This window comes from Neovison vison, chromosome 3 (assembly GCF_020171115.1).
Source record: "Neovison vison isolate M4711 chromosome 3, ASM_NN_V1, whole genome shotgun sequence".
Lineage (NCBI taxonomy): Eukaryota > Metazoa > Chordata > Mammalia > Carnivora > Mustelidae > Neogale > Neogale vison.
In genome coordinates, this window is record NC_058093.1 from 162,092,212 (window position 1) to 162,118,441 (window position 26,230).

General features: G+C 37.8%; 1 protein-coding gene across 1 annotated transcript in view; it reads right to left on the minus strand.

Annotated features, from left to right (window-relative positions):
- The window catches only part of ASXL3 (ASXL transcriptional regulator 3), a 182,794-nt gene that overhangs the window by 65,413 nt on the left and 91,151 nt on the right, over positions 1–26,230 (minus strand). The window contains exons 6-8 of the mRNA XM_044243202.1: positions 20,020–20,137; positions 18,922–19,041; positions 967–1,130 (exon numbers count right to left, since the gene is read on the minus strand). Of these exons, the coding sequence (XP_044099137.1) occupies positions 967–1,130; positions 18,922–19,041; positions 20,020–20,137 (402 nt within the window). The remainder of the gene's footprint in view (positions 1–966; positions 1,131–18,921; positions 19,042–20,019; positions 20,138–26,230) is intronic.

A 26,230-nucleotide genomic window follows, 5' to 3' on the forward strand; every position in this document is an offset into this window, starting at 1 on the left:
ACCAAAGAGATACATATGAGTGGTAGAAAACCACAGCTCATCACACTTTAAATATATACGAAAGAAGGCAGCTAAGTTAGTAGAAAATGGAATCAAATAAAAAGCTAAGAAAATTTATTCAAAGTAATATGGAAATATTGAATCAATCTCGCTCATTTCAGTATACGGATGTACCTCTCATTTTGAAATGCAAATACATAAACACATACACATTATGTCCATCAACTGGAAACTATATACAGTGTCAAAATTTATTGAAATAAGAATCACAAGGAAATTTTTCCTAGTTGCCGTTTAATAACTTTTGTGAAATTTAATAAAAGTTTATGTGATGAAATATTTTTTCCTTTTCTAAGGAAACAGCTTTAGAGGATGATTGATGCCTGCTATTATGAGTCTATATTTGTATTTCCTTATTTTAGAGGCTTTTCAAAATACAAAAATAAACTTAAAGCATTTCCAGTTATACTGAAAAAAAAAGATAAAAGGTGATTATTTATAGGCAATCATATTCACGATGATAGAGTCTCGGAAGGCACTGCAAACATAAATTTTAAATGCTTTTTGGAAAGAGTTGAGAATAAAAACATTTACATAATTTCTTAGAAACCCTGGCTTTTTATTGCTGCACTTCAATATTCCCTCCAGGCAAAGGAGCAGCTACTTCAAAGATTTATTTGATAATGGAATGTTTGATTTCTTTGTTTTCCCTTTCCAATGTGGAAAGGTCTGTTGTTTTCACTCCGCAGCAGTGTGCTATTTTTTAAAATCTGAATTGGCTCTCTACTGATAATAAAAATGGTTCTGTTTTGCCAAATTAAACACACCACAGTCTATATATTATAAATAGACTATACTGTTATAGAAATGGTCCACATATGTATCCGTCATCTTTGATAACGGAACTGCCACTTCATGATAATATACCTTGTGACTAATATCAAATGTCTTAAAACTCCCACTTACCTGCCTATCCACTTCTGGGAGCAAAAGCAGGAGGTATTGTTGAAAATGCTGAGGTAAGGAAGCAAATGTATGTTTATTTATTAATGCCCTCAAGTTAGTGTTGACAAGAATAGATCCTGGGGTTTCTATGTCAATGTCCTCAGCTTTGGTCCATTTCAAGTGTCCTGTGATAAACAAGCAAGAGCATTAATTCACTGCAGATTGGGGAAAACATGCACATGTACGTACACATATATCTACATATTGAACATATTCAATAATACATCTAATGCGGCCACTCTTAAAAGTGACATTTCAGAAAGAACTCTCCAAAGCTCCTTTGCGGTTTTGTCCTGTCTTACTTGTATTTTATTTTCATAATGTATACTTCACTCAATACCATCTATATATTTTAGTCAAAGTAGCATCATGTCAAGACAAAGAAGTATTTTAATTGTGGTCTTCCAATTAAGCAGAATTTTAAAAACTTCGGGAGCATAAATGCTAACTACAATTTTTTATAGATTCTATAAAACCATAGATCAATAATAATAATACTAAGAGTTCTGTTAATTTTAACAGAGGCATTGATAGCTAGCTCAGAGTTGTGTGATTTCCCATATATCAGGCTGAACACTAAGCACTGGATTAGTTCAAAAGATTCCTACTCGGGGTATTTTGAGAGTAATAATTTAAAAAGCAATCCTTTATAAAAAAATTAGTTTCAAGGTCTAAAATACCAACACACTTCAAAAGATAATTCTACAACTCAAGGTACACTCAGCTTCAACAGAAGGCTCTGTGTAGAGTTCACAACTCAAAATTACGACATAAAAGAAGATAATCCACTCTAACAAACAGCCAGTTGATGCATCAAAGAGAAGAATTACTTTCAGTTACTTGAGTTAAGAGAACACCTTGAATGTGAGCTGTTTTAATAGAGTATATTTTAAATCAAGGGTTAGCAAATTATGGCCCATGAGCTATATCCAATACAAATTTTGTTCTGGTAAATAAAGTTTTACTGGAACATAGTAAATGCCCAGTTGTTTAGCAACTGCCTAGGTGTGCCTCTGCACTACAATGCAGGGTTGAATAGTTATGCCAGAAATTGCATGACCTATATTTACTACTCAGCCCTTGGCAAAAAAAATTGCCAACTCTTGTTCGGGGTGCCAACTCTTGTTTTAAATAATTAGTGACAAAAGACAGAATAAAAGTCATTATTAGTAAACAGGGAACTATGATGAAAGAATGAGCAACTCTGAAACAGAACCAGACAGAACACCTAGAAATGAAAATTTAGTTTTTAAACAAAAAAAAAGTAATGGACACAGAAGAGGAAAGAATTATTAACTAAAACACAGAGTTGATGAAAATATCTAGAATGCAGCATAAAAAATGACAGGTCAGAATAGGATAGTGAAGAAATATGGGGAATGGCATAAGCAGTCAGAATGAACATCAATGGGAGATTCAAAACAGCAGATGGAGGGCAAGCAGTATTTGAAGAGCTAATGGCTCACATTTTTAGAACTGAAAAAATGATGAGTTCTTGGATAACGCAATATACCAAATCTCAAGAAGGACAAATACCCACTTTCATCGGATGTGTTGAAATTACAAAGCATCAAAAACAAAAAGAGTATCTTACAACAACTTTTTAGAAAAACAGATTACATCCAAAGGTATGATAATAAGACACATAAATTTTATCAATGAATAATAGATAGCAGTAGAATATCTTCAAAGGATCAAGAGAATATAAGCATCAATCTAGATGATGGCAATAATATAGGAACATTTTCAGGACTGGGGAACCGAGGTGGCTCAGTCAAGCTTGATTTCAGCTCCGGTCATGATCTCAGGGTCTTGAGAATGAGCCCTAGTCAGGCTCCACAATCAATAGGGAGTCTGCTTGAGATTCTCTCTCTCCCCTCTGCTTGTCCTCTGTCTCTCTCTCAAATGAATAAAGAATCTTAAAAAAAAAAAAAAAAGGAAACTCAATAGAGAATCTTGCTAAGATAATCATTAGTGGCTGTTCACAACAAATGAAGAAATTAAATCAAAGAAGAAATAAATGGGTTACAGAAGCCATGGTCAACTAAGAGACTAATAGATCAGAGCATGTCCAAGTAAATATTAGCTTTGAAGGACAATACTAAGACTAGTGAGAGTTAAATAAAAGAAATAAGTTAATTAAAGAGGAAATAAAATGGAAAATAACTACATGTAAGATGGGACAGCTGACTGAAATGAGAGTGCTACACAAACCCCGGTCTGATTTGGGAAGGAGAGATTTGGACTAGTTTTTTGCTTGGTTAAAGCTCTAGAGGTGACCATTAGAAGCAACAAGAAAGAGTGATATTTCCAAATAAGTGCACGGAAAGAAATCTCAATGCATTAAATGGAAGGAATAAAAGCAGGGGGAAAAATTAAAAATTAAGTCAAACAAAATAAAAATAAATATAAATGGGTTTTCATACTAGATTTAAAAAGGAATGCAATCCAGCTACATGCTGCTTACAAGAAATAAACTTAAAAATCATAAGGAATGGATGAAAATGAAATAAACACGTAGTAGGCTGAGACTCAAAACAACAAAATAATATAACAATATTAACATCAGACAACATAAACAAAGGTAGAAAACCTTGTTGGGGATGATAAAGATCATAAAATGATGAATTCACTAAGAAGATAAAATGACCTTAAATCTGCAATCATTTAAGCAGCATATCATTCAAAAACTTGAAACGGAGAGAACTTAAAAGGGAAAGTGCCATTACACGATGCTAGTGGTAAGTCTTAACATCTTCTACCAGAAACTGAGACATCAGACAAAAAACTTGTCTTAATAAGAGAATTTTAACAACTCAATAATCAATGTTGAACCAATGAATTAAACATAAGGCACTGCACTGAGCTGTTAGAAAGCAATGTTTGTCATCACTCAAGGAACAGTGAAACACACAAGAACTGACCAGCAAGTCTCTACAAATAATGATGAACAGTATTAAATTTCATCTAATTAGGTAGCAATAACACAAACACAGCAACTCTCCAATCCTCCCACATCTGTTGTATATTTAGACACTCAAAAGCACATTTCTAAGTATTTCATAAGCTAAAGAGAAGAAAATTTAATAGAAATTACAAAATATTTGGATTCTAAATGACAATGCCAAAATTTGTGAAATGCAACTCAGTATAAAAGATAAAGTATATCTATTACACAGTAGGAAAAAAGTACTGAAAATTCAAGGATTAGTGTATGAATCAAGGAGTTAATAAATAAGAAAAATTTGGGAAAGGAGGAAGGATTATAAAAATAAGAGTATACATTCATGAAATAGAAAAGGACAATGAAGACCATCAACACCAAAAAAAGGGGTTTTGTTTTGCCTTTTTTTTTTGTATTAGACTAATGAAATAGATATACCTCTGGTAAGACTTGGTATAAATATAGAGGAATGAAAGGTAGGGACATAATTATAGATATAGTATACATGGCACATAATGAAAAATGGATTTTAAGTGGCATAATAAAATACTATGACTTTATCCAATATCTTTGAAGACCAACTATTTTCAGGTTTATAAATATTCAAATTTAATTTAAAATAGGAAACCTGAATAAATTTGCAGAAACTTAAAAAAATGGATAAACAGGAATCTTCCCCACTTCACATACATACAGAATATATAAGTTGCGCTAACAATGAGTTTCACCAGTTTGTTAAGGAACTCTCCCATTTTGTACATATTCTAGAGAATAGGTTTATAAAGAAATATTTCCAATTCACTTTATCAAGTTAATATACCTTTATTTCAAAATAAGGACAAACAAGAACAGTATAAGAGGAAAAAAATTACCTTCTCCCATTCCATGGGTTGCTTCTTAGTTTTGTAGACTTCTCATGACATTAAAAATAAAGCTACCTTACAACCTAGCAATTGCACTACTAGGTATTTATCCCAAGACACAGACACAGTGAAAAGAAGGGGCAGATGCACCCCAATGTTCATAGAAGCAATGTCCACAACAGCCAAACTGGAAGGAGCCAAGATGTCCTTCAACAGATGAATGGATAAAGATGTGGTCCATACACACAATGGAATATTACTCAGTCATTAGAAAGGATGAATATCCAGCATTTACATCCGCATGGATGGAACTGCAGAGGATTGTGCTAAGTGAAAGAAGTCAAGCAGAGAAAGAATTATTATATCATTTCACTCATATATGGAACATAAGGAACAGTGCAGAGGACCACAGGGGAAGGGAGGGAAAACTGAATGGGAAGAAATCAGAGAGGGAGACAAACCACGAGAGACTCTGGATTCCAGGAAACAAACTGAGGGTTTTTTTGAAAGGAAGTGGGGGACGGTGTAAATGGGTGATAGGAATTAAGGACGGCATGTGTGGTGATGAGCACTGTGTGTTATAAGCAACTAATGAATCACTGAACACTACATCAAAACTTAATGAAGTACTCTATACCTTGGTTAACTGACCATAATAAAAAACAAAGAAAGAAAAAGAAAAAAAAATCATCAACCAATATGACACAAAAAAGTACAAAACTCATATCATTTAAAAAAAAATCTAAAGCAAATCTGACAAACTCTAACATTTGTTTGGTCAAGGAGATAGGAACACAGGTGTATTGCTTTATTAGTATCTTATTTTTCTATATGTTTAAAGTATTTTGTAACTAAAAAAAAAAACATAAGGGGAGAAGAATTAGGGAGAAGCTTCTTTTCTCAGCAGTGGAGGCAAAGGCAAAACCTAGAGACAGAAATGTTGAGAAATATAGGAAAGGAGTTTGTTTAATTCTCCTTTATGGCCTAAATAATCTCAAATGAAGGAGCTGAGGTCATTTACCAAGAGTTATTCTGACTGAGGAGGTGTGCTAGGGAAATAAGAAAATTGTAAGACTTTGAAAAATATATTGTAAGCAATGTGAAAAGTACTTATGCTGTAGATTACTATTTAGTATGGTTCAAAATCTTTAAGAATATCATTGATAAAAGAAGATTCAGAGAGGCACATAATTTTTAATGACAAACCCAAAAGAAAATCTATTTCAAAGATGTCCAACTAAACAATAACATGTTCCATAATTTTGGAACAAAGACAGAGCAGATGAACTTATTACTAAATTTGTAGCCACACAGGGTGTTTAATCCCATTTTAATTATCCTTATACACTTACTCTTAATTGGCTTAAGAACAATCCAATTATATCTGATTGTCTTATCTCATTAGAGCTGGTACCTCATCTCCCTACAGCATTCAGAGGAAGAAAAAGATGTCATTTTAGTATCTAATTCCTGGACACCAGAGAGAGTAAAGTAGCTGAAGTCCAGAGAAGGAGGGAAGAGAAGCATCACTTGCCAAATTACCACAGTGAGAATCTATGCCATGCAAGAAGACACTAGGCTGACCTCATGATAAAAATCATGATAGCGACGCCTGGGTGGCTCAGTTGGTTGAGCAGCTGCCTTCGGCTCAGGTCATGATCCCAGCATCCTGGGATCGAGTCCCACATCGGGCTCCTTGCTCAGCAGGGAGCCTGCTTCTCCCTCTGCCTCTGCCTGCCATTCTGTCTGCCTGTGCTCGCTCTCTCCCTCTCTCTCTCTGATAAATAATATCTTTAAAAAAATCATGATAAAAATCATGGGGAATATGTCCAATCAAGGTCAGGGAAATGCTCTATTATTTTGACCCAAGGGACTTAAAGACTGCCCATCTGAGAAGGCTGCAGACTTTGGTGTACTTGTTGATCAATGGGTAGGTAGTCTGTATAAAGACTCCTATTTTGGGCACCTGGGTGGCTCATCCTTAAGCATCTGCCTCAGGCTCAGGTCATGATCCGAGCATCCTGGGATCGAGCCTGCATGGGGTTCCCTGCTCAGTGGGAAGCCTGCTTCTCCCTCTCCCACTGCCCCCATTTGTGTTCCCTCTCTTGCTGTCTCTCTCTGTCAAATAAATGGATAAAATCTTAAATAAAATAAAATAAAATAAGAGCTCCTATTTCCCAGAAGGGAACCCACAGAGGATTTATGCATAAAATACACAAACACAGAGACACAGACATAATACTCACCTGGAAGGAAGAAGCCCATGCAAGAGGCAGACCAGGGTCTTTTGTTACAAGAGGAACTACCCAAAGAAATACAAAAAGAGTTCAAAATGAAAGAATTCTTCATTGTCTCAAAGAACTTAGAGAGGAATGATTCTAAAAGAGCTCAGAGAAAATCATACTTTCAAGATTCAGTCTAAGGGGAAAAAAATTATCATAGGACAAAAGCGAATCATCTACAGTGTGATTCAACATAGACTTTACAAATGAAGTGAATGAGTCTATAATGAGTCTATTGGGTAGCATTGAATTCATTAAAAAATAGCACTGAGGTTAAAGAACTATGGAGATAATGGTTACAAAACAGAACATAAGTGTTAGCAACCCTGATGTTTAAAAAAAATAAAGCTAAGAAAAACATGGGGGTAGGAGTGTCTGTAATTGTGTTTAATCATACATCCTTTCTAATAGATTGTCCAATGTTGTAATGAGTATCAAAAATATCACTATTTCAGTTTTTCATATTTTAATACCTTTAGAGAGAATGTTAGATATGAATATATTTTGTGGCAATGTACAGAAATTTTATTTTTTTGGTTTTACTTTTTTATTATTCAGCTAAAATTAATTAAACTTAGTACTTTCAATGAAAATGGTGAACACGGTTTTTCTAAGATGATCTCTGGCTATAGATATGCAATAAGAGATGTCCAATCACTTTTTTCCACCAGGTGACAATAAGCAAAGTCTGACTCAGAAGAGGGCCTTCACCTGACTCTGCTGGCACCCTGATCTCAGACCTTCAGCCTCCAGAAATGGAGTTAAGGTGGCAGAGTAGTAGAACCCTATTATTGCCTCGTTCCTCCAACATAGCTAAAGAAATATTGGATCATTCTGAACACCCAAGAAATCAATCTGAGGACCAACAGAACAAGCTGCACAACTGGAAGGAGAGAAGAGGCCACAATGTGGAGTGTAGCAGGTATGGAGATACGATCTAGGGAAGAAAAGGACTGTGTCTGCTGCAGAGGGGAGGAAGCCTTGATTGCAGAGAGAGAGGAGAGGGAGAGAGAGAGAGACTTCTGAGGTAGCGAGCAAAGCACGGGCCTCACACAAGGAAAACTCATCCCCAAATCCACTGACTGGAGAAACTAGGGGGCTGATTGTGTTGAGTGTTTACAACCCATACAGCTTAAACCCTGGAGTTTTTGAGTTCTAGGCTATGGCTGTAGAGCCTGGTGGGTGTAAAGGTGATCCTGTGGAGGAGGGGGGTAGAGGCCATTCTCAGATGGTACAGTCTGAGAATATACTGGGAGAGATTTTCTCCCTTCTTATAGTGCATCTAGGAGAGGTGGCTTTGCCTTTTGGGACGAAAGAGCCAGCAGGTGCCACTGCACTGTCCTATCCATTACCAGAAACCCAATGGGGTTCTGGGGGCATCTAACTTGAACTCATGCTGCCCTTTACACTGTAAGCTCCTGTGCACTGGAGTGACCGCCCTTCTGGGACAACATGGCATAAGCCCCAGCGTAGCTAGACCCTCCCGAGAGGACCACATGGGTCCACACTGCGCTGGGTCCCGAAAGTTTGGAGTTTTAAAACAGCCAGTATGCCTGAGATCAAACACACATACACAGAGGTGCCAGGCAAGCAGATGGCCCAGACCTAGAAGAAGCGAAGGCAGGAATCTGAGAGATGTCTCAGACACATGAGGAGAGACTTGTTGCTCTTCTGTGAGGGTTTCTTACACAGCAGTAGGTGTCCCTCCGTGGGGACAAAGGAGAAGGCTGATGCCATTTTAACCCATCAACATGGGACAGACTTCACTGAGCAGCACAGCACCCACAGTGGAAGCCTGAGCCACTTACATTAAGCCTAACCTCACTGCACTCTGCAGGTGCTACTTTACTAGGGTGAGTCTGAGAGCCAGAGCAGCAGGCATCTCCCCCACAAGACCAGCACACACCCCACCCCTGCCAAAGCACCAAGGCTACTGACCACAGGAGAGCTTCAGCTCCAGTGGAAATAGGATCAGGCCTCTTTTAACAAGCAGGCCCAGCGAACACTGGGTAAAACTTGCCATACTCTGGACAAGATCTAAACACTTCTCACTGCAGGCAAGTAGAAATTCTGCAGAGAACTGACCTGAGGGAAAGAGTAACCAAAACACAGCAGCAGAATGCACACAGTATCCACCAGAAACACTTCCTGAAGTACCAGACTCTGGACAGTGTATGACCTCTTCTTAATAAAGTTATTGTTCTCAGGAGCAGGAAACATAACAGGCTTTCCTTACACAGAGAAGAAGCAGAGACCTAGACAAAATGCCAAGATAGATTTTAATCTCTGCAGAGATTAAAAACTAATCAGTCCAAAAAATAAAAATAAAAATGCTATAACTGAAATGTGAAACTGATTGGATATAATGACTACAAGGATGGAAGAAACAGAAGAACAAATAAGTGATATAGAAGAAAAAATTATGGAAAATAATGAAGCTGAAAAGAACAGAGAAAGAAAAATAATGGATCATGAATAAAGACTTAGGGCACTCAGTGACTCCATAAAGCATAACATTCACATCACAGGAGTCCCAGAAGAAGAAAAGATGAGCAAAGTGGGCAGGAAGTTTATTGGAGAAAATTATAGTTAAAAACTTCCCTAAACTGGGGAAGGAAACAGACATCCAATTCCAGGAAGCACAGAGAATTTCCCATCAAAATCAACAAAAGCAGGAAAACACCAATATATATCACCATAAAATTTGCTAAATATAAAGATAAGGAAAAAAATGCTAAAAAACAATAATAAATCCCTAACTGAATTCCAAAGGAAAACAAATAAGGATAGCAGCAGATCTCTCCACAGAAACATGGCAGGCCAGAAGAGAGTGGCGTGATATAATCAATGTGCTGAATGAGGAAAATATGCCGCCAAGAATACTTTATCCAGTCATTCAGAATAGAAAGAGAGATAGTTTCCCAGACAAACAAAACCTAAAGGAGTTCGTGACCACTAAACCAGTCCTCCAAGAAATATTAAAGGGGATTTAGAGAGGGAAAGAAAGATCAAAAGCAACAAAGACTAGAAAAGAACAGAGAAAAATCTCCAGAAACAATGACTTAACAGATAATACAATGGCACTAAGTTCACATGTATCAATAATCACTTTGATTGTAAATGGACTAAATGTTTCAAGCAAAAGATGAAGGGTATCAGAATGGATTTAAAAAAAAAAAAAAAAGGACTCTTCCATATGCTTCCTACAAGGGGCTCATTTTTGACCTAAAGACACCTGCAGATAGAAAGTGATGGGATAGAGAACCATCTATCATGCTGATGGCCATCAAAAGAAAGCCACAGCAGCCACACTTACATCAAACAAACTAGATTTTAAACTAAAGATTGTAACAAACGATGAGAAGGGCACTATATCATAATAAAGGAGTCTTGCCAACAAGAAGATCTAGGAATTGTACATATTTATGTCCCAAAGTGGAAGCACCTGAATATATAAGTCAATTAATAACAAACATAAAAAACTTATTAATATTAATACAATAATTTTACAATTTAATACCCTGCTTACAGCAATGGACAGATCATCTAAGTAGAAAATCAACAGGAAACAATGCCTTTGAATGACACACTGGACCAGATGGACTTCAAAGCTATATTCAGAACATTTCATCTTAAAAAAGCAGAATACACATTCACATTCTTTTCAAGTGCACATGCGACCGTCTCCAGAAGAGATTACATACTGAGTCACAAATCAGGCCTCAACAAATACAAAAAGACTGAGATTATACCATACATATTTTCTGACCATAATGCTATGAAACTTGAAGTCAAACAAAAGAAAAAAAGAGGAAAGACCACAAATACATAGAGGCTAAAGAACATCCTACTAAGCAATGAATGTGTTAAACAGGAAGTTAAAGAAGAAATAAAAAAAAATACATAGAAACAATTGAAAATGAAAGCAAAAATGGTCCCAAACCTTTAAAATGCAAGAAAAGTGGTCCTAAGAGGGAAGTATACAGCAATACAGGCCTACCTCAAGAAGGAAGAAAAGTCTCAAATACACACACTAACCTTACACCTAATGGAGCTAGAAAACAAACAGCAAATGAAACCTAAAGCCATCAGAAGGGAAATATTAAAGACTGGAACAGAAATAAGTGATAGAAACAACAACAACAACAAAACTGACACAGTAGAACAGATCAATGAAACTAGGAGCTGGTTTTTCAATTAATAAAATAGATAAACTCCTAGCCAGATTTATAAGAAGAGAAAGGACCCAAATAAATAAAATTACAAATTGAAGAGGAGAGATTACAACCAACACCACAGAAATACAAACAAGTATTAAAGAATATTATGAAAAATTATATGACAACAAATTGGGCAATCTGGAATAAATGGATAAATTCCTAGAAACATATCAACTACAAAAACTGAAACAGGAAGAAATAGGAACTTTGAACAGTAATCAGCAAAGAAATGAATCAGTAATAAAAAATCTCCCAACAAAAAAAGTCCATGACCAGGACCAGATGGCTTCCCAGAGGAATTCTACCAGACATTTAAAGAAAAATTAATACCTATTCTTCTCAAACTATTCCAAAAACAGAAATGGAAGGAAAACTTTCAAACTCATTCTACAAAGCCAGCATTACCTTCATTTCAAAACCAGAAAAGATCCCACTAAAAAGAATTACAGGCCAATATCCTTGATGAACATGAATGAAAATATTCTCAATAAGATACTAGCAAATCAAATTCAATAGTACATTAAAAGAATTATTCACCAAGATCAAGTGGGATTTATTCCTGGGCTCCAGGGGTGGTTCAATATCTGCAAATCCATCGGCATGATACACCACATTAATAAAAGAAAGGATAATAACCATATGATCTTTTAAATAGATGCAGAAAAAGAATCTGACATGAAACAACTTTTTATTCTTGACAAAAACTCTCACCAAAGTAGAAACAGATAGAATATGCCTCAACATTATAAAAACCATATATGAAAGACCCACAGCTAAAATCACCTTCAATGGGAAAAAACTAAATGCTTTCTACTATGGTCAGGAATAACAGAGGGATGTTCCCGAGAGTTATACTGGGTAACTCTCATCATTGTTATTTAACAAGTACTGGAAGTCCTAGCCTCAGTACTCAGACAACACAAAGAAATAAAAGTCATTCAAATTGGCAAGGAAGAAGTCAAACTTTCACTTTTCACAGATGACATGATACTCTATGTAGGAAACCCAAAAGACTCCATCAAGATGCACCTGGGTGGCTCAGTTGGTTAAGAGTCCGCCTTTGGCTCAGGTCCTGTGATCCAGCCTCACACTGGGCTCCCTCCTCAGTGGGGGAGTCTGCTTGTCCTTCTGCCCCTCTCCCCTCTCGCACTCTCTATTTCAAATAATAAAATCTTTGAAAAAAAAGACCCCCCCCAAATTGCTAGAACTGATACATTATTTCAGTCAATTCACAGGTTACAAAATCAACATACAAAAATCTGTGGAATTTCTATACACCAATAATGAAGCAGCAGAAAGTGAAATTGAGGAATTGATCCCATTTACAATTGTGCACAAAACAAAAAGATACTGAGGAATAAACCTAAACAAAGAGGTAAAAGATTTGTGCTTAAAAAGTCTAGGGGCTCAGTGGGTTAAAGCCTCTGCCTTCGGCTCAGGTCATGGTCTCAGGGTCCTGGGATTGAGCCCTATATCGGGCTCTCTGCTCAGCGGGGAGCCTGCTTCCTCCTCTCTCCCTGCCTGCCTCTCTTGTAATCTCTGTCTATCAAATAAATAAATAAACTATTTTAAAAAGTCTAATGCTATATAAGTGTTCAATAGAAACTAAGTGTTCTATAACACTTATGAAAGAAATTGAAGATGACACAAATAAATGGAAAAACATTCCATGCTCATGGATTAGAAGAAAAAATATCATTAAAATGTCTATATCACCCAAAGCAGTATAGACATTTAATGCTATACTATGCTACACTAATGTTATACTATACACTAAATGTAATCCCTATGAAAATACCACCAGCATTTTTAACAGAACAAACAATCCTAAAATTTGAATGGAACCACAAAAGACCCTGAATAGCCAAAACCATCTTGAAAAAGAAAAGCAAAGCTGGAAGCATCAATATTCCAGACATCAAGCTCTATTACAAAGCTATAGCCATCATGACAGTACAGTACTGGCACAAAAACATACTCATAGATCAATGGAACAGACTAGAAATCCCAGAAATGGACTCATAAGTATAATGTCAACTAATGTTTGACAAAACAGGAAAGACGATCCAATGGAAAAAAAAGTCCCTTCAACAAATGGTGTTGGGAAAACTGAACAGCCAAAGGCAGAAGAATGAAACTGGACCACTTTCTTACACCACATACAAAAATAAATTCAAAGCGGATGAAAGACATAACTGTGAGACAGGAAACCATCAACATCATAGAGAAGAACACAGGCAGCAACCTCTTTGACAGCAGCTGTAGCTGAGGGGGAACCCTCTTTACACTGTTGGTGGAAAAGCAAACTGGTGCAGCCACTATGGAAAGCAGTATGGAGGTTCCTCTAAAGTTAAAAATAGAACTACCCTATGACCCAGCAATTGCACCGATAGGAATTTACCCAAAGGATACAAAAATACTGATTCAAAGGGGCATGTGCATCCGATGTTTACAGCAGCATTATCAACAGCCAAAAAATGGGAAGAGCCCAAATGTCAATCAAATGATGAATGGATAAAGAAGTGGTATGGATACATAAGGGAATATTACTCAGTTATCAGAAAGAATGAAATTTTGCCATTTGCCATGACACAGATGGAGCAGAGTCATAAAAGCAGAGAGCTTTTATGTTAAGCAAAATAATTTAGTCAGTGAAATACAAATACCATATGATTTGATTCATATGTCAAATTTCAGAAACAAAAAGGATGAACATAAGGGAAAGAAAAAAGTGGGGGCGCAAACCACAAGAGACTCTTACCTACGGAGAACAAACTGATGGTTGCTGGAGGGCAGGTGGGCAGGGGGATGGGCTAGATGGGTGAGGGTATTAAGAAGGGCCCTTCTTGTGATGAGCACTGAGAGTTATATGCACGTGATTATACAAAAAGATGTCAAATCATGTTTATATAACACTGGGAAAATTATTTTGGATGATAGGATTTAGGGACATTATTTGAATTTTATTTTAATTTTCCTTCATTGATTTATTTTAAAAGTCTGTAATATTTTATGAAACCAGCAAAATTGTAAGTCTTCATACAAAAAGATTAAACCAATAAAATACACTGGAATGAATCCTAGGAGTTGGGCTCAGTAAAGACATTCATCAAAAACCTCTCAGAGATAATCCATTAGAAGACTAGATTTGTTTAACAAGTACTTTTTAAACTCCTACTGTGTGATCATGTAGGAAGAAGCATAATTAAAAACTGGGTTAGGTCAATGACCCCCAGTTGAAGGAACTTATATTTCAGTTAGGGGAAAGTGTGAGAAATTAATACAAAACAAGTAGAAGGAGAGAATATAATTAAGCATTTTTTTTCAATGTTTACAACCCATCCTCTAAGTGCCCTGAAGACCATGGGATGATAATGTAGCCAGAGTTAGCACAGAAAGCTCCATAGGGGAAGTTTTAAATGAGTTCCATCTTTTGCTCAGGCGAGGAGAGAGGTTATGAAACAACTGATGAGGCAAGAAAACCAGTACTTCAAACCCAATTTTCAGCTGTCACCAACCTTTCATCTCACCAGCTGCGGTTTCTACTGCCTGATTACTTGGTGATCTAGTATTTACTATGATACTAATTTGCAAGCCCTCTGACAATAAAAGAGCCCAGTAGATATTGTTAGCATTTGTTTGTATGCTTATCAGAACAGTGTTTCTACTATGTATGATGTAAAAATGGCTGACAGACCCATTTTTATTTTAACATCATTAGAGAAACAGTCTTTAGACCCATTATTTTATTCAATTGCACCCATTCACTCTGTTACCATGTCTATTCAATCAGAGAGCCACTCAGAGAAATAGGCTCATAATTTTCAAACATAAGCCTGGACAAGAACAACCAAACCAAAGAAAATAAACAGACAAAAACCTATGTTAGAAGTAATGGGTTCCCATGCTTAGTGATAGATTTCTCGTAAAAGTATCAAGATCACCATCAGAAGGACTAGAATGATTGAGGGAAACAAATGTTCAATAATTTTTTTTAGAAAGATTTATTTATTTATTTTACAGACAGAGAGAAAGAGAGAGCAAGTGAGGAGAGGCCAGAGGGAGAGACTCTTCAAGCTGACTTCCTGCTGAGTGCATGGTCCTAAGATCATGACCTGAGCTGAAAACAAGAGTTGGACGCTTAGCCAGCTAAGCCACCCAGGCGCCCACAGTAATTTTTTACTGTGCGTTCCTCACTCTCTCCAGGGAAGCTGGCATGTGAAGGGACCTGAAGGAGGTCTGTAGTGCATTCTTCCAGCAGTTTCCCCAGGGAAGCGCCCCAGGTTCCAGACCCACGTGAAATCTCTACCTGAATAAGGTGAGTAGCCTGCAATTTGACTGAGAATTGCCACAGACCAAAAGGAAGCACTTGGAGGACAATGAGAAGTATTTTATATCCTGTTAGGGAAATCTCACAGTAAGGATGACAATTTAGACTTACACCCTAATCTCTGATTGTTACTGCATTTAGTTTCAGCATTACCAATGTCAGTTAGAAAAGATTCCACCATTTGTTTTAATTCAGAATGATTTCAACAGGTTAGGAGTTCTATACAGATACCTCTACCTAGAGAAGGCAATGATGGCTCAGAGCACATTTCTAAAACTGTATGAATTAAATGTCTGACCCTGATGGGGAGAACACCAGGGAGAAACAGCCCTCCCTGTCTGGTGGCTACTGGGTGTTGGCTGGTTCATCTTTCTTTGCTGTGTCTGCTGCTATGCAAGAATGACCCTTCCTAGGAGCACTGGACCATTTTTATTCAAGGGTGTGTAAGCATGCTGAAACCTACAGGATGCCTCATTCATCCAAACTTACTACCCCCTCAGCTACCTAAACACAATGCATTCACAACTCATTCAGCTCTTACTAAACGAGAGCAACATAATGGGTGTGGGGAGGACCTCAAAGACAGACAGGAAGGGCACTGTACCCAAGGAATTACCAACTTAATGGCAAAGAGGGGAGAGCAAAATGTAAATAAATATGCCTCAAGGAATCTTAAATACCATTCCGATTTGAAAATGCTTCACAGCATTGAGATTCTTTTACTCTAAGATTCATAAGGTCACAGAACATCAAAAACCGTACTTTCTAAAAGATATATGGGGTGTTGTCTAGAAATGGTTACATTTAAGACTCTTTTTTTCATTTCATTTTTCCATTTTTTTCGCTTTTTATTTTACAGTGCTGGGCCTCTACTGAATGCTACCTAAGCACCATGGACTTCCTCGGTGCAGAATAAGTCACCCCTCCCATTGCTTGCTACTTAGGCATCAGTCCCATTGCTTCCCAGTAATCACCTTCAGCTTCTCTTGGCAGTTTTTTTTGTTTTTTTTTTTTTTAACCTTAATGGACTTATTTTAAGTCACATCTTCCTCCATCTGCCTGATTTTACAGGATAGACAGGAAATCTTAGAGTTGCTAGCTCGCCCTTCTCCATGTAACTAGAGAACCTGCATTTTAACAAATGTGGAGGGCTCGTCACGTGACAGAGCGTCTATTGCTCCTCTGTGATGTCTGCAGGTCCACACTGAGGGCTGGATGACATGACATTCAGACCCCCAAGGTAATTGTCTACACTTCGGGGCTAGCTATACCCTGACTAGTGTCTTCGCCATGTCAGTTACAGAAAACCTCCCTGACACCCTCTGGGCTTCAATTTCTTCAGCTGAAAAATGAAAATAACTCTACTGTACATAATTGTAGCAGTACTAAATGAGATAATTTATCTCAAAAGGCACAGACCACTGCATTAAATATGGGCAGTAAATATGATATCACTTCTACATCCCTTCATTAAAGTAGCTTCATTATTCCATTACTTTGCAGTCTTTTTTTTTCTCTTAAAGTTTAGGTTAAAATGAACACAGTGGTCTCCTTTATCAACTTTTTAATTTGCTAACAAGTCAGCTGAAATAATCTGACAATACAATTTTTAACATGTTAGATAGTTATTGCCACGCAGGGCTTCTAGGTTACGGTGGTTAGAAGACAAGAGCTCCTGACTAAAGACCTGAATACCTGGCAGGATCCCGAGGAATAATACCCACTCTTCTTGACTTCCAATCCTGAAGTTAGCCAAGTAATTACATAGGGAGGCCCCTGTGCCTTGAATTTTTTTTAAACTCATGATATGGCATTGATTTTACTGATGTTGGTAGTAGGTAATTTTTAACTGAAGGTCACTGACTTTTAAATTACTTAGGGTATCATAACATGGCATTTTTTAGTACATTCTTTACATATCACTTTCCCATTATAGTTTTCTATTTTAGAAGCTACTCCTATTAAAGTAGTTACTTTGCAACCCCCAAAAGACTAGAAAAAACATAACAACATATATGTAAGTGAGGTTATATACAAACACACATTCATGCATTTTGGGCTACACAAAAAATTATAAAATTATTTAGCTTTGGAAATAATGCAAAAGAGGTAATTATGCTACACACTAAGAATATAAAACAAATATAAATTTTGCTTTCCTAAAGAGATCTTATCTAAGGATATATAAATCCTATTCAAAGACTTTTTATTGAAAGCATGCTCCCAGGGTTTAGCAAAATTCCTGGTATACAATAGGCAATCAGTAAACTTTTATATATAGTATATAGTAAACGTTTACTATATACATAGAGAGAGACAGAGGGAGAGAGAAAGAGAGATAGAGAGGGAGAAATTAAGTAAAACTCTCACTTGAATTTTATAAACAGATGAACTGCATATAAGAATTACCCTCAGTTGCCAAGAAAGTAAGTGGCAGAACCAATAATAAAGTTCAGGTCAGTGATTTTGAGTTTCTACCAATCATTTTACAAAACGTTACAATGATCCAGTCATTATCATGACCCTTCCTTGGAGGTGGACCAGATGAGAGAGAGAGAGATGTGAAGCCATTCGGTCCAGACATCCAGCAAGGCAGGTTCGGGAGAGAACTACAAAGTTCAGCTCTGAACAGGTTTATTTTTGTCTCTAATTCTCATGTTATGTTTTCCCTGAATGCTGCTGTTGAGTTCCTGAGGCAAATGACCAGGAAGGAAATCGGCAGAAGAAAACCTGGTGCTGACTTGCAGGACCCAGGGACTGTGCCTCCTATACTTCTTGGCAGTTTTACACTATTTTTCCGACAAGCCCTACTGAATATTTCAAGCAGCACAGATGAAAAGCAAAGCAGAGCAGCTTTACGGCAAGAGACCCCAGTGACAATGTCCTTGATGGCTGAATGAACTCTTTCCCAAAAGTTGCATTTTATTCCTCCAATACAGTATATTCTGATAAACTGAAGCCCAGTTGCAGCAACAAAATATGGCACAGTAGATAAAACCATGACATGGCAGATCATTTCTTGACTACACTGATCACTTTAAATCTCCTATCTGTACCCAATAATAAATATCACTTATAAATTCAGCAGTCTGCTTAAGCCCAATCTATTGGAACTGTATTTTCTTATTTGGTATCTTTTTTGGTTTGGATAAACTGGAAAGATTGTTAAGTTCCCCTGTTTAACCACTAAAAAAATGTTCTAAGAATTTTCCATCATTTCATTGAAAAAGATATAAATCTCTAAAATGTGAAATGTCACAGTCTATTGAACACTCACCCAAACCAGACTTTTTTAATCGTTTTAAGTGCTGACTTGTTTGTTTTCCAGTGGGAGATTTCTGCCCATGTTTCATTTCTTTATCTGAACTGTCTGCTTCACCATTTTTAGATTCGGATCCTAAAAAAGGAAATAGTTATTATGTCATTATCTTCCTCTTGCTGTCCTTGAAAAGAAAAAATCTAAAATTATTTCAAAAACCATAGATATAATCTCCTTTTCTATAAGTTAATTCACTACCTTTGGCCACAATCTGATTCCTCTGCTGGATATAAAGAGAAAAGCCCAATAAATCAATCAAACAGAACAAAAAGCAAGAACAGATGGCCTAATAGTGAAGTCAAAAACACTTTCACTGATCTGATAGCTTTTAAAAGAAATACTCAGATCCTTTGTAAAAACACACGGATAAGCTTCGACAATTCTATACCATTTAGAGATGATGTAAGACAGAGACAGAAACATGAAGGAAGAGGAGAAGCTTGAAGATCAGGAGAGATCATACCTTTCTAAGTAACTTAACATTGAAACAGGACCAGAAAATGCAAACATCAATGTATAATAAACAGAATGGTACACAGCTGATAAAGTGACAGAAGGTAAATTAGAAGAAAAGGTCAGGGTAGCACTGAGGTGAGAAGAAGAATGTTCCCAGAACACAGAAACTAATAAAGGATGGCTGGTGTTTGCAGCAGAAGACTGAAAAACAAATTCACACTCACGGAAGAACTGCTTTTGATGGCATTACACATCAGCATGTGGTCCACCATTAAAGTTCAACATTCAAACAAAAGCCAAAGCAACAACAACAAAAAAATCCACGGAGCAGTACCCCACATTTCCTTACACCTATTGACATTAGCAAATGAAGTCCTTTGATGATGAGTGCGCTGGTGCCTTTTATTCTCTTGAGAGAGAAATGCCCTATTAGTTTGGACTCACTGAAAGAGTCAAAAGTATATAAAAAAAAAAAAATTTAAACTGAAACCTCAAGTAGAAATATTATTCGGTTGCAGAGAAAAGTCGTGACATCTCTCTCAGTGAAGAAGTCTCCTCCGGGAAGAAACTGGCCAAGCATACAGTATTTTAGCTCTTTACCTGAAGGCGAATCCGACTGCTCATCAGACACCTTTAATGGTGTCAAAACAACACGAGGAACAGTCTTGTTTACCATCATTGAGACTCCATTTCTTCTCTTCTGCTGCTGCCTCAAAGCCTACAAAACATGATAATAAAATGTAACGTAAAAATATAGCCAACATGATTTCTCCTAATTGAATTAAAAGATCCATTCGCCCATCATTAGATACAACCTCTTAAGAGACTTAAATTCCACAGAGTCACTAATTTGTCCTGATTCTCAATAGTCATCTTCATGTCATTTTCCCTCAAAAGCAGACAGTCGGGCTTTGGCAAAGGGCAGCTACCTGAGCCCATTTGGAGTCTAATTCTGAAAACAAAGCAGCGCTTAAAGGTTTGTTCTACCTTAGCCGTGTGGCCTGGGAGCCCATGCAACTTGAAACCATGACTCCCAAGTGAAAGAAATGTAAAATAAATGTTTCGAGACCGGGATAAAAATAGATGTGTCTGCACTTCTCTTGCAGGTGCGTCCTCTCCAGTGCACTGCTCGGTCAATCAAGTTAACACCGAGTGTCGTCAGTATGTACGGCAGGTAAGGACTACGGTATTGACGCACTCGCTCAGCCGTGGGGAGCGCTGCACAGAATCACTGAACATGGCAGGAATCATTTATTTCTGTGAAGGGAATCAGTCCTAATCTTGGAAACCTTGCAGCACTTGGCTTCTGTCTGCTTGACTTTGGGCATTAACCTTCAGAACACGAACATGACGGTGTTCTGGCAAATCCAGGAAGGAAGGAAAAAAAAAAAAATGGAGACGAGAATAAATCTCTGCAAATGGGAGTGCTTTGTGTTTCATAAATGAATCAACTACGGTGATGATAATGTAATAAAAGACATTTAAAAGTTCTGAAATACAGCTTATCTGGCGGATTGCTTTACACAGAAAATTACCTGTAATAAAAAGGGTCTTCAGCACGTGAAACTGAAGAGACATTAAATTCATAGTTACAGGGATGCTAAAACTCCTCGGAAGGTTAAAAGGCTGACCACAGACAGCCTCAGACATTTTTATTCTTGGCTTCTGTGTCATTTCGACCAATTTTATAACAACTCAGTTAGCTGATTAATGTTCTTCGACTAGAAGTTGTCATAACCACCTAAAATACTGCCTTGCCCGTTTATCCCCTGCTGTCAGAAACAGTCATTTTATTTGCAAAGGGTATTAGTTGAATGTCCAACTTGTAGATCGTAAGATTTAGCAATCAAATAATTACAGAAGTAAAAAATTAAATGCCATTTAGATGCGAGAAGGCCTATTCAGATGAGATTTAGAATTGGATGGAAAAGCGGATGGCTTGGGAAATCCATTACAAATGATACTGTTGGCTAAGGATAACACAAGCGACTTCCCTTCAGTTCTGACATCTGCTGAGCTTTTATAAAGTAGCAGGCACTGGGTGGGGGACAATGGTTACAAAAATGAACAAAATGCCCTCCTCCTCGCCTTCAGCTTGCTGTCAATAATGTATTTGATGAGCGCATGTGTGCTATCAAATATTTAAGACATTTATCCTTTCTTTCCTCCAGGTGTACACAACTGCATTAAATCTCCACAGCCCGGTGAAGAGCTCAGAGCACTTTATAGACATTAACCCATCAGTCCAACAATAAAACACAACGAGGCAACACGGTGCCTTATATTACAATTAAGTCCATTTTTGCCCACTCTGTAAGACAATAAAACTTGCACAAAGAATGATTAACTTTTAGGAGTCTATACATCATACTCATCAACCTCTTCCCTTGGCAATCCAAGTGGGTATTTTAAAAGCATTCATTTTATGTTAGGGTGGATAGGTACATATTTGAAAATACTGGTTAAGAAAAAAAGTGGTAAAATAACAAAGGGCCTACCTAGAACCTGGAATCATAAAGATGACAAGTCTTTTTATAGCACTGTGGTAAATAATTATTAAAGTGATAAAAATTCTGTCCTCAACTTTTACAGCTGAGAGGACTGTACTATAGACAAATTAGTAGTTGGACAGAAAGAAACCATGACAGAGATGAGATAATAATAACAATAATAATAATAATAATAATAATACAAGGCATCTATTTAAAATAATAATAATAATAATGGCAACAACAACCCAGAGCATCAAGGTGGAGCCAAAGTAGGGATAGAGGAATACTAATCAATATAGAGACCATTCAATGATATTTTTCTAAATATGTATTTCCTGCTCAAAAATTGGACAAGTTCTAAATACAGTATTTTTAATTTATTTTTTATTTTTTTAAAGATTTTATTTATTTATTTTACAGAGAGAGATCACAAGTAGGCAGAGGCAGGCAGAGAGAGAGAGGAGGAAGCAGGCTCCTCGCTGAGCAGAGAGCCCGATGTGGGGCTCGATTCCAGAACCCTGGGATCATGATCTGAGCCGAAGGCGGAGGCTTTAACCCACTGAGCCACCCAGGCGCCCCTAAATACAGTATTTTTTTAAATGCTGAAATGAAGCAATGTATCCATAGGTGACCAAAACTAAATGCCCACCATATAAAAAAATTGTCTTAAGTGTATTTAAAATATGCATACCTTTCTGTTTTACTTCTGAAAAAAACATGCATTCTATTTGACCCTGAATAACATTTCTAGGGGCAGACAGCAAAAGCTGGGAGGTTGTTTTTTTCCCTGTGAGGCTAGTCAGAGCAGTTCAAGTAGAGAGCTGCTCGGCAAACCTGAGGAGCATCCCAGGCCAGCTATCCGAAGGGGCATCTCGATTCCAGTTACTGATCCACAGTCACTCCAGACTAACCTGCGGATTCCAGTTCACTTCCCAGCAAGCAGGATTTATCTGACTCTGGAGACAAGGGACAGCTTCCAAGCAGATCAGAATGTGGGTGGAGATGGAGAAAACAATGTGCAGGAGCTCAGCTGTCTGGGGCAGAGTGGGCTCCGCACAAAACTCTGGCACCTGCTGTGTGCGTGAGGCGGGCAGTACAGCGGCCCATGCGTTATAGTGATTCCTGTTCTCTTGCTGGAGGGTGTTCCTCCTGCAAGTAAAGAAGCTAACTGTCCATGGGGTTTTGTGTTGTCTAACTCGATTTCTGCAACGAGGTGCACATCAATCGCTTGAACATATGCTGCAGGTCTCCTCACAATCCCCTGAGAAATGGGCAATGCTTTTCTAGACACTGGGGTGAGACAGTGAAAGAGGGGGAGGCTGAAGTGAGAAAAGCACACACCCCATGAGGGGAGGCAGTTAGTACTCAAGAGATGCAACACAACTGGATTTTAAGGTGATTTTTCCTGTTTTTAAACAAAGTACCAAGCAAAACAAAGATGACTCTGAGCTAAATTCAGCCTGAGGGCACCAATCTCTGAGACCTTCTACACACCATTCCCAATGCTCCTCACCTCCCCAAATAAATGAGTCTGACCACTGCCCAACAGGTGTTAAAACCCCCCTCTTCTAATGCTGATCTGCAGAAGATTGGGGACTGGTGCAGAGGCATCTTAATAACTGTGTAAGGTGAGGGGTAAGGGCAAGGTTGCAGAGTCAGAGAAAGAAGGAACTAAGCAGCTGAGCATGCTGGGTAAATTACTTGGCTAAAATCTCCCTATGAAAATACAATAGTGTTGGTAAGATATTTTAAATAGGAGATCCATAGAACAGTACTTAATACTATTTGTAGCATATAGGAAATATCCAATAAACGTTACTTCTTATATAAATGATCTATTCCGCAATGAGTGCGTTTTTTTGAGGACTTACTCTGTTGTAGTACGCTGCAGATCCATGGCAACGAACAAGACCAAAAAAAAAAAAATTGTTTTATTTTACATTTTAGCAAAAGACTGACAAGGAACCACATAAAATAAGCACAACAATTTTACACACATACAAGCACTAAGAAAATTATGCCAAGACGAGGAGGTAGAGTAACTGGGGTGGGAAGAAAAATCTCTCGAGAGGTAACAGTGGAGACAAAACCCAAATGACAAAGAACTGGCCACGTGACAACAGTAGAATCTCCAGTCAGGGAAAGAGACAGTATTAAGACCTCTATGAGGAAAGGTCTTTGGTGGTTCAAGGAATAAATAGCTGGGGTAGCTCGGAAGAAGGACTAGGAAGATGACAGAAATGGAAAAGAATTCCCTAAAATGATTGCCGTGGGTTTATTAGGAACAGGAGATTTATGTTCAAAGCAAAGGCAGCTCTACAAGCCCGGTCTCCCCCCACAGCCTACAGGGAGCACCCTAGCACTTCTGCCCCAAAGACGCTGCAGAGGCCCAGCAAAGAGAAAGCACAGTGTGTCTTCCACCGAAAGAGCGTCCTTCGCCTTCATTTTCAGGCTCCACTGCATGAAGTATGTTGCATCTCACACCCTGGACAAGTTTCTTAATAGTTCTGAGCATTTGGAGCAATTTAGGGAACGGGGTCCTGGAACACTCTGGCAAGCCCTCTGCCTCAGAGCCTCTGCCTGAATTCTCTTCCATGCGTGCAGTGCTCTTCCCTCAGACGACCGCATGGCTCACCTCCTCATACACTTGATACTTGACTCATGGCCTTAGCCCATTTGGGCTGCTCTATCAAAATACCCCAGGCTGGGTAACCTGTAAAGCACAGAAATTCATTCTCCACAGTCTGGAGTGTAGATTACAGTGCCAGTGTGATCGTGACAGGCCCCCTCTGGATTGCGGGCTTCTCCCTCGCTGCACCCTCACACGGCAGGCAGGGCTGGCCTGGAGCTCCGGTGGGGTGTCTTTGTAAGGACACGGATTCCATATATGATGGCTCCAACGTTGTAACTTAGGTACCTCCCAAAGAGCCCATCTCCCAATACCACTACACTGAACCTTAGGATTCCAATATATGAATTTGAGGGGACATAAACATTCAAATAACACACTCTTTACTGCTTTTCCCACCATATTGTCTATTCCCACCACCCCTCTAATTTATTTCCCCCTATGGAAAATATATTATACTGTGTAATGTCATTTTTTCTTCCCTTCCCCAACCCAGAATATAGACTCTGAAAGGCAGGGATTGTCATCTTTTTTATGTTCACTAACATATCCCCAAGTGCCCAGAAGATTACCTAGGCTACACCAGGTGTCCAATAAATAACTACTAAGGATAAATAAAAATTCTTAGAAATAATTTTAATAAAAATAGAAAAGCCCTCTTCTCTCTTTAAAATAGGTAAGTGGTTTATTCAAAAGGCAGAAATCAGCATGAAACAATCAAGAAATAACTTTATTCTCCTAATATTGCCTTACACATTTCTGACCAATTTCCCTTTCTCATTTCTGGACAATATTTTACTAGAACACATAGCTTATTGGGTCGCCTTCAAGTATTTATACAGTCTCATTTTCAGGCTTAAAGATATGAGGTCTAATATGAAGCCTTCTTTCTGCTCTCCCCAGGCTACACATATGTCTCAGCTCAAAAAACTTCATTAGCAAAGAGATTCCTGATTTTACTCTTCCTCCATTTCCTTCCTCTTTTTCTAGGTGCCCCAGGATCAGAGTTAAATGCAAGTTAAAACAAGGAGAAAAAGAGGTCAAAATTGTCTCACCTATTGCTATCATAGTCACAGCATCACAATCTTTGGGAGGCAGAAGGCCAGTTGCTAGTTTTGTATGGTGTATGTTATCTAGTTATACAATGATGTTAACCATATATCTATTACCTACTTACAACTTTATATAGTTATTATCTAGCTATAACTATTTAGAGAGTAAATATCATGTATATATATATTTTTTTTGTGTGTGTGTGTGTGTGTGTGTGTGTATGTGTGTGTGTATGCCTCCTAACAGTGTGTGAGACAACAGGTTTCCTTCCTGGGAAAAATTCCACCCTTCTCTAGTGTTTCTCTCTGAGTCTTCCTCTCACTGAGACTGTACATCCCTTCACTAAGATAGAGAGGATGTAGCAGAGCTCTATCCAGTTTTATAAAATCCATTTAATTAATGCTCCTTCAAATGACTTGAGCTATTTTCTATATTAGCTGTTGGGGGACGGTCCAGGGCCATCTGGCGTCTCTCACTAAGTCCTCTGATATTGTGTCTAGCACTCTCTTTACAATAGGTATACTTCTACTCCACTGTCCTCAGCTTGGAGCTTTAGCTAAAATTCCAGAAGAACAAGAAAATTCCTGTTTGACATTATATGTTACAAATAATAGAAGTTAAATGCAAGTTAACATTA